Source organism: Gorilla gorilla, chromosome 6 (genome assembly GCF_029281585.2).
Source record: "Gorilla gorilla gorilla isolate KB3781 chromosome 6, NHGRI_mGorGor1-v2.1_pri, whole genome shotgun sequence".
Lineage (NCBI taxonomy): Eukaryota > Metazoa > Chordata > Mammalia > Primates > Hominidae > Gorilla > Gorilla gorilla.
In genome coordinates, this window is record NC_073230.2 from 101,441,099 (window position 1) to 101,455,190 (window position 14,092).

Here is a 14,092-nt window from a genome sequence, read left to right on the forward strand (position 1 = left end):
GAGTAGCTGGGAATACAGGCGCCCGCCACCACTCCCGGCTCTTTTTTTTTTGTATTTTTAGTAGAGACGGGGTTTCACTGTGTTAGCCAGGATGGTCTCGATCTCCTGACCTTGTGATCTGCCTGCCTCAGCCTCCCAAAGTGCTAGGATTACAGGCGTGAGGCACTGCACACGGCCTGTACTTGGATTTTCTAATACACATGGGTCAGCACCACCAGCCCTGCATTGTTCTAGAGTCACCTATACTTTATTACAAGTCTAGATAAAGAAGCAATTAAACCTTCAACTTCTAACAGTGTTGTTAAGGAAGCAGGAGCTTAGGAGAGCCAGAGTAATGCCGTTTTAATTTCAGCTCCATCTGGAGACTAACAAGGCACAATTCCTTGCTGGTCATGACCCACATTAAGAAGATATTTACAGTTGAGTGAACAGCCTATAGATACCTACAAGGACACACTCCTAAACAGCAGAAAGTCCAGGTGTCCCAATACCCATAACAATATATGTTTTCAAGATAATTACAGTTATGTTTGGATGTATTTACACACTAAAATGTCAAGGATACTTTTATTTAAATCAATAGAATAATAAATTGTGTCATGTTGTCTGCTCACCCACATGTAGACGTAGCTTAGTTTAGTCTTTACATAGATAAAGGCTCTATATAAGAAAAACTTAAAATAAGGATGGTGCCTTCCTTTGCTTGCCCTCTGAGGATGCTCTACTCCGCAATGGAGTAGCTTTCAATAAGCTGTCTCTTCTCACTGCACTCTGCACCTTGAATTCCTTCCCGCGTGAGATCCAAGAACCCTCTCTTAGCGTCTGGATCAAGACCCCTTATCTGGTAGCATGTTCTGGTGACTACAAAGGGACATTAGGATGAGATCCCATGCTGAGGAGATTCAGCCTGCACAGCACTAATTGGCCACCTCTGATAAGTGGGGTCTGTCTTGGCATCCTATCAAGGATAATATTTCTAGCCCAGTGGGGTTAGAGTCTCTAGGGTATAATATTTGGGTTAGAGTCCCAGCCCAATGGGGTGAGAGTCCCTGGGGTATAATAAAAATTAAAGTAGCCTTGCAAGATGTACGCCAGTATATGCTTTGGACTAATCCACTTTGTCCCCTTTGCCAGATATGGGAAAGCTATACTTCTCATCATTTCCCAACTTGTTGCCTTTGCTTTACTGCAGCTTTACAGTGGCCCCTATGGCCAGCCCAGAGGTTTACTGCATTCACTTTCCACACTTGCCTTCTGACTGTCACCTTTTCATTTGCTTTGTCATGTCTCAGGATAGCATGGGGAACCTGAGGACTTACAAGATTTGTTCTTGATATATATTTTTTGAGACAGAGTCTCACTCTATTGCCCAGGCTGGAGTGCAATGGTGCAATCTTGGCTCACAGCAACCTCCGCCTCCCAGGTTCAGGCGATTCTCCTGCCTCAGCCTCCCAAGTAGCTAGAATTACAGGCGCCCACCACCACGCCCAGCTAATTTTTGTATTTTTAGTAGAGACAAGGTTTCACCATCTTGGCCAAGCTGGTCTTGAATCCTGACCTCAGGTGATCTGCCCACTTTGGCCTCCCAAAGTACTGGGATTACAGACGTGAGCTACTGTGCCCAGCCTGTTCTTGCTATATCTTAAACATTGCAGGACTCAGATGCTTTTACACCCCACGTTAAAACAGGCAGAAATCTTTATCTGCTTGCCCGCTGTGGAAACCTGGAGTCTCATTCTCTTATCTGAAGTTTCAGCCTGTTATCATTCTGGTGGTTACTTTTGCCCTGCAACTATGAAATTAAATAGAGTCTTCTAAAGCTCTCTATTTTTCTCTTCTTTTCTGCCTGATTTGAATCTGTTATTATTAGACTACTAGTATTGAAATAAAACTTGATGTTTAGGTTACTTAGAGATTTTGTTTTTCTTGTACAGTTCAACCAGAACTGTAAAAGAAATGTACATGTTAGAAACTCATTTGAAACTGAAAAACAAAATGTGAAAAGGCAAAACAAACAAACAAAAACAAAAATAAAAAACCCTCAAACTTTCATGAAGACTACTTTACCCAAACATTTGGTCTATGGCTTTCCTGGCATGACTCACTGGATGTCTGGGTCATTTCCAATTAAGAAATGTTTATAATATGGGAAACATGTTTCTAAAATGTTGGCAGCCTGGGCAACATGGTGAAACCCCATCTCTACAAAAGATACAAAAATTAGCAGGGCATGGTGGCACCTGCCTGCAGTCCCAGCTACTCAGGAGGCTGAGGTTGGAGGATCACCTGAACTGGGGAGGTCAAGGCTGCAGTGACCTGTGACTACACCACTGCACTCCAGCCTGGGTAACAGTGAGATCTCATCTCAGAAAAATAAAATAAAATAAAATTGTGGAATGATTTTATCTATAAAATGCTAACATCTGACAAATAGTTCTAGGTTTCTTGCTTCCTAAGTTTTTGGATTCATGTATAGGTGAGTGCTCTTTGTTGTCTCTTCCTTTCCCTTTGTTGTCCCTTTTCCTTTCTGCAATATACTTTGCAATATACTCAGCCTTCTAAGCCCCAGGAGACACAGGAATACTCATATTCCCCAGGTTGAGGTTAGAGGCCCCACCCAGAGTTGGATAACCTATTTGAGTCTCAGAGTTGTATTTGTCAGTACCTACTGTTTCTTAATCGGCTGTTATTTGTTGTCTGTGTCTCGCTAGTGACACATGTCGCCCTGTGCTTGCATGCCCTGAAGTTTACACCTGTCATTTTTTTCTGGTCTTGATGATTTTCATTCTTTGGGTTATTTAATTCAGCATCTCTCAATTGAGGGAAGTGAACATTCTCCAAGTTGAAAAATAATAATAATTTTATATAATTTAGAGCTTATTTAAAATTTACCTATGAAAGAAGATAAAAAGGAACAAGTAGGGAGAGAGAGATGTGAAGAAAGTTATGAATATAAACATGTATTTTTGGCTGGGCCCAGTGGCTCATGTCTGTAACACCAGCACGTTGGGAGGCCAAGGCAGGTGGACTGCTTCAGGGCAGGAGTTCAAGACCAGCCTGGGCAACATGGCAAAGCTCCATTTCTACAAAAAATACAAAAATTAGCCTGGTGTGGTGGTACATGTCTATAATCCCAACTACTTGGGAGGCTGAGGTGGGAGGATCACTTAAGCCTGGGCTGTCAAGGCTGCAATGAGCTGTGAATTTGCCACTGCACTCTAGCCTGGGCAAGAGAGCGAGGCCCTATCTCAAAAAAAAAAAAATACATATTTTTGGTAAGAAAGGTTATACAGAAGGGAATACTTTTGTATGAAAAAGTATCTTGTATGGTAAATTTTTGTCCTAAAGTAAAATGACTGATTATTTAGGAAAGAGAGAAGTTTAGAACAAGTCAGAAAGTCCAAGCATGTCATAGATGGTTTGTGTAAGTCATGATAAGATTTGTGAAGGGGAATTCATGAAAGGAATTTTGTATGTGATTAAATTGGTTACAGTGAAAAAAAAATCATTTATAAATAAGTCTTTCTAAATTTTGGTCCCCGATGTTAAAACAAGATTTTCTTATGGTATTAATCTGCTCTTAATAAAATTACAAGAAATTTTACTTTTACTTTTATAAACTGTTTCTTTTAAAAAGTCTCAGAATCATATCCCAGAAGTTCAACTTTTACTGTGTCTCACTGCTTTTTGCTTTTTTGAGGTCTGAGATAATTCTTTCCTTCAACTTTCTCATCAACTTTTTTTTCTCCAGTTCTAATTTTACTGTTGTTATGAGCTAATGCTAAAATATTTTATCTTGAAGGTCTAGAAAAGCAATGTTTACCTCTAGTATAACTTGATTCTGTACTTTTGGCTTTTAAAATACATCTAAATTGTCAATGTAATCAAAAAACTAATGCTGTTCCTAAGAGTGAGGTAATCCTATGCTATACTCATTACCTTGAATATACTCTTCCTAGGTCCAGTTAAATCCAAGCACCTTTTTCATCAGGTTTGATGTCCAGGTTATCTAAATGGGCTTCCCATAAGGAGAAGTAGTCACACTGCAGAATTTTTCTTTGCCTTTTTGGTAACTGTCTTAAGAAACAAGATTGTATAATTCCTATGCTGTCTTTATTAGGTTTTTTTGGTTGTCAAAACGACTAAGATTTAAAAGGCTTAAGGTTTTTACATCATGTAACCTTCTGTATTGCTTCTAAAGCATTTTCATTATCACTTTGGCTAAATGAGTAACTATTATTTTACAATGACCTCTGCTTCTGTTTTGATCAAATGTTTTCAGCCTTTTAACATGTTTAATAAACAGCCTCAAAATCAAAATCCTAAATTAAGTCTCTGACTTAGTCTTATTGCTGGGATTTATTAAAGTTATAAAAATTAATCACTACAAGACTGTAGAATCTTTTTACAGCTTTTAGTCAGACCATGAACTCCATTATCACCATAATATAGTTTGGATGTCCCCTCCAAATCTCATGTTGAAATGTAACGCCCAGTGTTGGAGGTGGGGCCTGGTGGGAGGTGGCTGGATCATGGGAGCAGAGCCCTCAAGAATGGCTTGGGCTGTCTCCTTGGTGACAAGTGAGCCCTCACTCTGATTTCACACCAGATCTGGTTGTTTAGAAGTGTGTGGCACCTCTTCCTCACTGTCACTCTCTCTTTCTTGCTCTTGTTTTCACCATGTGAAGTGCCTGCTCCTGCTTCACCTTCTGCCATGATTGTAAGGTTCCTGAGGACTATCCAGAAGCAGATACCAGCACTATGCTTCCTGTATAGCCTGCAGAACTGTGAGCCAATTAAACTTCTTTTTTGAAAATAAATTACCCAGTCTCAGGTATTTCTTTATATCAATGCAAAAATGGCCTAACACATACCACCTCCACCCTGATAATTATATATACTAGAAAAGAATCAGTTAAAGGGCCAGGCATAGTGGCTTACACCTGTAATCCCGGCATGTTGGGAACTGGAGGCAGGCAGATCACTTGAGGTCAGGAGTTTGAGACTAGCCTGGCCAACTTGACAAAACCCCATCTCTACTAAAACTACAAAAAGTTAGCTGGGCATGGTGGTGCATGACTGTAATCCCAGCTACTCAGGATGCTAAGTTGGGAGAATTGCTTAAACCCAGGGAGCAGAGGTTGCAGTGAGCTGAGATTGCACCAATGCACTCCAGCCTGGGCAACGGAACGAGACCATGTTTAAAAAAAAAATAAAAATAAAAGAAAAAAAATCCGTTAAAGGACTCCCTCTAGTTCCTTAAAAGGGTCCTTATCAAGTGCTATTAACTAATCCTTGTGCCTTACAGTTACAGGGCTTTGACTCCTGAGTACATATAGCTCATCTAAAGAAGGCACTGACTCCTGCCAGTATCTGATAGCAAACTGAAGCTAATCAAAGCCTTGTCTTTAGACCTGGACAATCAAAGTAAACTATTTTCATGAGACCTACAGACAGAGACATAGGGACAGGCCTGTATTCAAAACATTAAGATTCATTTAATAATTTTGCCTATATCTGAATATAATTTTCTATGCCTTGATATTAAATAATTTAAGTATTTGGCTACATATGGGCTTCTTTTCATGTCATTCTCATAACTAGGTAGGGCTTACGACATTTTTGTTTAAAACATTAATTCCTTATGTTTTGTTTTCCTCCATAATTTGAAACTATTTAGTCCTTCCAGGCCCAGAGACTACCACATGAGATTGTAAGGGCTTGTTGTGGGGAATAAAATCAATTCAGACCCTCCAAATCAAGGTAAGGCAAACTGCCTCTATAGCTGAACAAAATGTTGTATTTTATATGGCTAATTGCTACAAGTCAAGATTAAAATAGCTTAATGTATAGAATTTATAAATAAGTAAATTTTATAACCCTGCCATTTGGCTTTTGGCTCTTATGTTGCTTAAAAGGGGTTTTAAGGTTAAGGAGTGCCTGCCCACCTCCATTCCCATCTGGCCTAGAAAGTTTTTTTTTTGAGATGGAGTCTTGCTCTGTTGTCCAGGCTGGAATGCAATGGCACAATCGTGGCTCACTGCAAGCTCTGCCTCCCAGGTTCACGCCATTCTCCTCTCAGGCTCCTGAGTAGCTGGGACTACAAGGGCCCGCCACCACGCCTGGCTAATTTTTTTGCATTTTTAGTAGAGACGGGGTTTCACCATGTTAGCCAGGATGGTCTCGATCTCCTGATCCCGTGATCAACCTGCCTCAGTCTCCCAAAGTGCTGGGATTACAGTGTGAGCTACCACGCCTAGCCAATACTTTCCTTTTCTAATATATCAAAAAGACACCAGCCACTATCCTTCCCTTCCTCTAATGAAACAAAAAAAAAAAAAACACCTTTTTCAATTATTCTGTAGATAACTAAATAACATCACCACTTTAGGCTATACCATTTTTGATGGGCTTAGTTGATTAATGGCTACCCAAATTCAGGTGACAGGTAAAGTACTCTTATGCCTTGAGAGACATGACACCAGCCACTTCCAGGCTGAAACCTACAACATGGGGTGGTTGCCACCCAACAATGCAATCAGACCCTGGTCTTAACTAATCAAAGTGGACAGAATGGCAAAATAAATCTCCAAGATTGCATGCTCATCCTTCTCCTTGGGGATGGTTATGGGCACATGGGTCTCACAATTGGCTATACCTACCTTACAACTGGACTGGACAATGTACTAGGGGTCATCATTACCTTCTACAACATATTGTTATACATCTAAATTCCTTCCTCACCAACTGAAAAATAGTCAAGGCCCACCATAGTTGATGACAAAACAGGCTTCTTGGTGGTTTTATCCTATGGCCATATTCTCTCCTCAAGCAGCAGCTATAGACACTGAATTACAAATAAAAGCTCTAGCAAAACATACTGGTGCAGCTTTCAATGACACTCATCAGGCTATTACACTTCTGACAGGAGAAACTTCCCAAATAAGACCAGTGGGCTTGCAAAACCATATGGCTTTATACATTTTTTAACTGCAGCCAAGGGAGGAACTTGTGTCTTGAACAAAACTGAATATTATGTTCCTGATTACTGCCATAATATATCCCAGGACATGAGTTCTCTAGAAACTTGTATTTTGGCGATGGATTCCCGGTCTTATGACCCCATAACAGCATAGTTTCATGAGCTTTCCAGCACTTGGAAAGCATTTCTTTTCAGTATGCTTGGTATTATAATATTCATTGTTATTAGTTATTGTGCTTTTATTTCTGCTGTGCTTATTGTATAGGGTTGCAAGATAAAATAGCTTAGCAGCTGTTTCACCTTTCTATTTACTAACCTAGTATATTAACTTTCTAGAAACAACTGGGACATCATGCAAGCAAGGAGCTCCCTTACTCCCTGAAGATGCTCACTGCACACTATTATGAGAAGACCCTGTCCCAACAATCAACATCTACTGCCTCCAGGAAGGAGTTAAAAAGAACAACCTTCACCCTTTATCTCCCCTTAAGGTTAAGGGTTCTCTCATAAGTAGAGGGGAAAATGTTGGGGAAGCAGGAGCTCAGGAGAGCCAGAGTAACACCATTTTAAATTCAGCTCCATCTTGAGACTAGCAAGGCACATTCCTTGCCAGTCATGACCCAGTCATAAGATATTTACAGTTGAGGAAACAACCTAAAGATTCTTACAATGACACACTCCTACAACAGTGGAAAGTCCAGATGTCTCAATACCCATAACAATATCTGTTTTTGAGATGATTAACATAATTCTTTGATGTATTCATGCACTAAAATGTCAAGCATTGTTTTCTTTAAATCAACAGAATAATAAATTTTGTCATGCTGTCTGCTCACCCTCACATAGACACAGCTTAGTCTTTACATTGATAAGACCCCTATGTAAGAAAAACTTAAAGACAGTCTGCTTGCTTTCTGAGGATGTCCTACTCTATAACGGAGAAGCTTTCAATAAACTGTCTCTTCTCACTGCACTCTGCGACTCACCTTGAATTCCTTCCTGCAAGAGATCCAAGAACTCTAACTCTCTCTTAGAGTCTGGATCGAGACCCCTTCTCCAGCAACAGTATCACAGTTTTCTAAGTTACTAATAATATTAATATATACTAAAAGATTATTAACATACCTGATTCAAGGTATTTTTTTAATGATTCTTCAAGTGAAGGAACGGGCAGTGATGGAAGAGAATCCTGGTACTGAAATGTTCGTTCTTCAGTTGATTTAGCCAATTGATTTTCCATGATAAAATCACAATAGGAAACCTAAAGAAAAGAGAGACAGCCCTCACAACTTCAATCTCATAGATAGTCTTATGTATCCTAGGTACAATTCACAATTCACTAAACCAGCATTTAGGGACCATAGCATATCTAGGACTTGGTACCAGCTTTTATGAAATTTATAAATCTGTCAGATAGAGAAAACCAACTTAAAAAGAAGGTGTAGACACAAAGTGCTAGAAGTAAAGAGTGATCAATGGGACTGGTATAATTAGTTACCATTTATTGAACACCTAGCATTTGCCAAGTACTCCAGTTTGCATTACAGAAAACATGTGTTAGCTCTCTAACTTTTATGTTATCTCTGAAAGGTGGCATTCTTTGCCATTTTACATACGAATATATCAAAACTCAGAAATTTAGTAACTTACCTAATGTCAAACACAGGACCCAAACCCAGATCTGTTAAGACTAGAATCTTTCCCCTATACAAAACAACATGATAGAAGGTGAGGGAACCTGCAGTAAATCCTAGTGGGTAGACAGTATTTGATGTATAGAAAAGGATTATGCGTTGATATTGCATTGATATAGAAAACTTTGGAGCACAAGGTACAAAGAGGTGTGGAAGTGTCCAACTGTAGAATTAAAGATTATTACAGAATACATAAATGATATGACAAGCTGCTTTGATTGTACAGGTGGTATGAGGCCTACACACTATGGTCTCAAGTGTTCCAAAGCAATCTTGAACATATTTACACGTGTACTAATTGCTATCAAAGAAATCTAACCCAAAATGTGAATAAGGTATACAAATGCTAAATAAAAAATGAGATTTCTCAAAGCCTTTGTAAATTATCACATATTAATTATACTAAATAATGTAATATATTAAATATAATTATATACTAAAATAGCAACTGAGAAATCAAAGAACGTTAATATTGAATTTGAACTTCCTATTCTTTCAAAAACTACTTTTTAAAACTGATAGCAATGCTAAACAAAATATTCCACTCATAGTTTACAGAATCGAACACTATCAAAAACACGGACACAGAAGAGACTGTTTTCAGCTAATACTTGTTTTCCTCTGCTTTAACAGAATCCTGAGTTGTAGCTGTGCATACAGCCCCCAGTTTTATCTTTCCTACCCTCTCTTGGAGCTCAGTGTGGCTTTGTGATGACCTTGTGTGTGTCACTTCCAGGTCATGCTCCCAAAAAGGAATGCATGTGTTCTCCCTGCACTTTCCCTCCTTTTTACTACCTGCTAGGTAGTGACGAACTAAACAGCACCATGGCCTCATTTATGGAAGTCATATATGCAGGACTGCAGAATCTCCCTACTAGTCCTGGACTCCTACCTCTAGATGTATGGAAAAAAAAAACTTCTATTTTATTCATACCATTGTATTTTGGGCTTTCTATTGTAGGGAGAAGAGCTTAGCCTGTACCACTAATATAAAGAGATAATTTGAAAATGAGAAATAATAATTAACTCAAAGTTCTTTAGCTTCTATCTATTGACTTTGGCTGCACACCATTTTGACCATCCATAAAAATGGGTTTGTACCTAATGGAAATGTAGATCTGGATCCAAGTATAGACTCTGCCACTTTCTAGCCATGTGCCCCTAGGGCAACTAACTTTAAGTGAATTTCCTTATCTTAGAGTGGTTAATCATACAATTCAATAAAGTCAGAATTTGTTTTCAATGCCCGTGAAAGCACATTATAAAAACAAAATAATCCTGCCTGAAACCACCATATTGTGGTAGGCACAATTACTATGAATGGCCCCCAAGATTCCACCCCTGCTAATCCCCAGAACCTGCGAATATGGTGAGATCATTACTCCTGTGATTGTGATATGCTCTACAGAATTGACCTTAAAATAGGGATATTATCGAATTGGAACTAATCTAATCACTTGAGTCCATAAGAGCAAAGAGCTTTCTCTGGCCAGTGGCAGACAAGTAAGACTGCTTTAATGCTTGAGAAGGATTTGTGGTGTCTCTGAAGATGCAGATGGCCTTAAAGAACTGAAAGAGGCTCAGGCTGACAAACAGTAAGGATATAGAAATGTCAGTGTGAATTCTGCCAACAATCTGAAATAGCCTGGAGGTGGATTCTCCCCTAGAGCCTCCAGAAAAGAATCCAAATCTACAGAAACCTTGGTTTCGGTTTTGTGAAGTTCTAAGCCAAGTACTCAGCTAAGCCCACCCAAACTTCACATTTACAGAAGCTATGAGATAATACATTTGTGTTGTTTTAATTGTTGCATTTGTGTTAATTGGTTAAGGCAGCAATAGAAGACTAGTACACACATACAGAGAAGATAAGCTATTCTGTTTACCTCTGTGCCACTTAATAGACTCTAGAAAACTGGAAGCAAGAGTATTAGTTACATACCCACTATAGTGCTTAACCCACCAACCGGTACACATTAAAAATATAAATTATTGGATTCTTTCTTGAAGAGTTTTCTTGAATTATCAACCACAAAGATTAAGTTAAATAAGATGGTTCCAATAGCACTAAGAAATTGATTATGCTAGATTTAATTAGAATTGACTTTCTGGGGGCAATTAGATATGAATTCACAGAAAGTGGAAAAGAACCACGAACAATACGTGAAGGAATTGTCACATACCAGTACACCAAGAAGATGAACTGCTTAGGACTGCCAGGAGCCTGCTGCAACAATTGTTTTGAGATCACAGGGAACTGGACTAAGTCGGTGACTGTGGGAAGAAAGAAACAAGCTTAACAAACATTTAAGAGGGAAAAAGAAATGAACAAGCTAGTGAAAGAAGGTGGAATGCAGACAATCTAGGAGTTGGGAGTTCCCAAGACAAACTTTTCGTGAATCACTGCAAACACACGCAAATAGTCCACCTGCTAGAGAGCAGGAGTAAATGATCATACAATTAAGTAGGTTTCAGACAAGTACACCTTCCATTAGACGGGTTCAAAGGGTAGAGGATACGTTTTCAGTGGCTGGGTAACAGGTTCGTCGCAGAGTGGCAAGGGGTGGAAGCAGGAGCAGAGGGCAATGAGAGCTCGGAGGCTCCTCCCACCAACCCAAGAGCAACTCTGCACTCAAGAGGCCATCAAGTGAGAGAAATCTAAGCACTACAACGGAGCAGCCCCGCGGCCCAACCTTGGGGGTACCCCTCAGACCCCAGCAGGCGAGATGCTTGATGACACTACTCCCCCACCAAATCCAGGCACCTTTGCGGTTCTGCACGACTTATCTCTGTTCTGCACGACTTAACTTTCCCCCGCCCCCGAGTTGAAGGATTAGGGGAGGGAGGGAATGCTGCTTCAACGGACCTGTCCGTCCTCACCGCCCGCGCCTCGCCGCCTCTGCCGCAGCCTCAGCCTGCAGCAGCACCGGCTCGCTCTCCCTTGGGCCTCAAAGGTGCGGGAATTGGACTGAAGGCCGCTGGGGTCCCGCCCCGCCTTCGCCGGGGAACAGGATTGGATAGAAAGCTGCGAGGGTCCCGCCCCGCACTTTCCGGGGAACGGGACTGGACGGACAGCTGCAAGGGGCGAGCCGGGCCTGCGCGGTAGTGGGACCCGACCCTCTCTCCAGTGGGCGTCTTGGGCCCCGGCTCTATTCTGGGCTGCGGGCCTGGGAAGGGCTCGCCGGGTGCCAAATGAGCTGTCTTAACTCTGCGGGGCTGCAGCTTCCTGCATGATGCTGGGGAGCTTGGCGCCTGACCCAGGATCTAGAAGGCACTCTGGGCAGGCAGCGCTCCGCCCACGAAGGTACCCAGCCCTCTGGGATAGATGCAGGAAGCGATGGTTAAGACCCATTTTCACCCAACTTCTCGCCGCAGGTCTGGCTTACCACACGCTCCTCCCCATTCCCAGTGAGCCGCTTTTTGCAGCACCAGGCAAACACTTACACCAGTGCTTTGTAAAGGAATCTTATTGTCCACCCCGTGTCTTGGCAAAAGAACAGTGATCACACAGATTCCTACTTGGGCTCTTTCCTTTAATCTTCGGAGGCTGAGTTTGCCCAACTCAGGTATGCTGCAGCACTCTACATCATCTCGGGTCTCCTTGCTCTTCTGCAGCTCTTCATTGCTACCCAAGTTATTTGAATACCCCAGGGATGCTTACCCTGCAAGCTGGGGGGCCTATCTGATGTCTTTTACTGTTGTGCCAAGAAATGGAATCTTTAACCAGAGTGGAGCTACCCAAGTTCTAGAAGATCATAATGTGATTGACTTAGTTTCACAGATTAATTCATTTTGCTTTTACCTTCTGAAATAAAATATACTGAGTTTCATTTTTAATTTTAAATACACTGTTTCTTTTTTTGTGGAAGGAAAGACCAAATGTTTACACTGACTCTGAACTAGTTATCAAACATAAAGATTTAGATTTCAAATTAACATGTCATGACAGGCCCCATTCCTTTGTCTGTCGTTTCTAACTCCTTTAGCAGTAAAGTTTGACCTGAAGGGAAGTGAGGCTATGTGTAACTGAATGTTCCCTTTGTGTAAATATTCATAAGTTTTCTACAGAAATATTGTGTTTACAGTACAGCTTGCTGGAAGTGTTTCATAATATATGGCAGACGTACTATTCTAAGAAAAGTTCTGAATTTTGAAACATATCTAGCCAAAAAGATTTTAAATAAGGGATTAGGAATTTGTAGTTGTAATTTCTGAAGGTGTGATAAAGAACTTTTTCTTTCATATATAAGTGCGATGCTCTGGATGATGTTAAAGTTTGCTTACAAGATAAAGTTTTTAAATTGAGTAACTAAAAACTACTCAGAAACCTTCGTTGTACTTTTTTTCTCCTTTTTAGTGAGTCTTGGCATCTCTTTAAAAGTTTATGCATGTTTAATGCCTGTTGGTGCATAGAATTTAGAACCATTTCGCTTCACTCTTTTTCCTACTCTTGTTGTTTATTTCAATGGAAACAAGATGTTTCTGTAAAGATTCCTGAATTATTGGATAGACAAAAAGGTGTGGGAGTGAAAAAATGAATGGAACACAGATTTGAGTATGTAGAAAAAAATCTTTTAAAATATGTTATACTGATAAGCATGTGTACCCCAAATCACCAAAAACAGGTATTTTAAAATATGTTTGGCTTCAAAATGTGTGATATATATTTTAATGAAAGATTCCAAATTATGTTGCATTCAGGTTAAACTTGAACGAGTTTGCATTTCTTAGAGTGGAGCGGGAGATACTGGCTGGTAAGGAAGATGTTTTAGGCACTTGAAGTATTTCTGATAGCAAGAAGTTGTTCCAAGATTAAAAATTGACTATGAGTCAAAGTAACTTTTTGGAGGAAAATTTGTAAGTAGTACAAGTGGTGATAATTTTTTAAGTTGCCATTAAAAAAATCTTTTATTTTTGTTCTTCTGTAGTTCTTACTCAGCATACCACAAATTGCAAAAGACTTTATAGATAAGTCTAGATAAATTTCACCATTAAAAAGTATTAAAATGCTAGACTAAGAAGTTCGTGTTTCAATCTGCATAACTGGCTTCCTGCTAAGATTTGTGACTCTAATAAGTAAGGAGATATGGTAAATAGCCCTAATCTATGGGAGATCTGTAACCTCCTTTCATCCTGATGTATAAAATGAACATGTTGAAGAAATAATTTTGTGATGTTTCTTCTTTTTAATGGGGGGGCAGTAGAAATATGGTCATTTTGGGAAGCAGCCAACAGCAAATTAAAGTACACTGGACGCAAAGAGGGCAATGTAGCATTAAAAATGAACTCCACTGCCAACAGCAGATGAACAGTGTTTGATACAAAAGATCTCTTTTTAGTACTAATCATTGATTTGGGGTTGCTTTTGATGATATTTACAGTATATGAAAAGTTGCCACCAAAATCTGAGGGGAAGAGT

At 40.0% G+C, this 14,092-nt stretch overlaps 1 protein-coding gene across 2 annotated transcripts in view; it reads right to left on the reverse strand.

The window, feature by feature from the left end:
- CROT (carnitine O-octanoyltransferase) overlaps nucleotides 1–13,824 on the reverse strand; it is a 55,290-nt gene extending 41,466 nt beyond the window's left edge. The window contains exons 1-3 of one of the 2 annotated variants that reach the window (XM_004045687.4): nucleotides 11,540–13,824; nucleotides 10,857–10,947; nucleotides 8,108–8,243 (exon numbers count right to left, since the gene is read on the reverse strand). In XM_004045687.4, the coding sequence (XP_004045735.1) occupies nucleotides 8,108–8,222 (115 nt within the window). In that variant the 5' untranslated portion in view covers nucleotides 8,223–8,243; nucleotides 10,857–10,947; nucleotides 11,540–13,824. The remainder of the gene's footprint in view (nucleotides 1–8,107; nucleotides 8,244–10,856; nucleotides 10,948–11,539) is intronic. The other variant, XM_055346857.2, reaches the window with a different exon arrangement.
- Nucleotides 13,825–14,092: the final 268 nt, after the last annotated feature.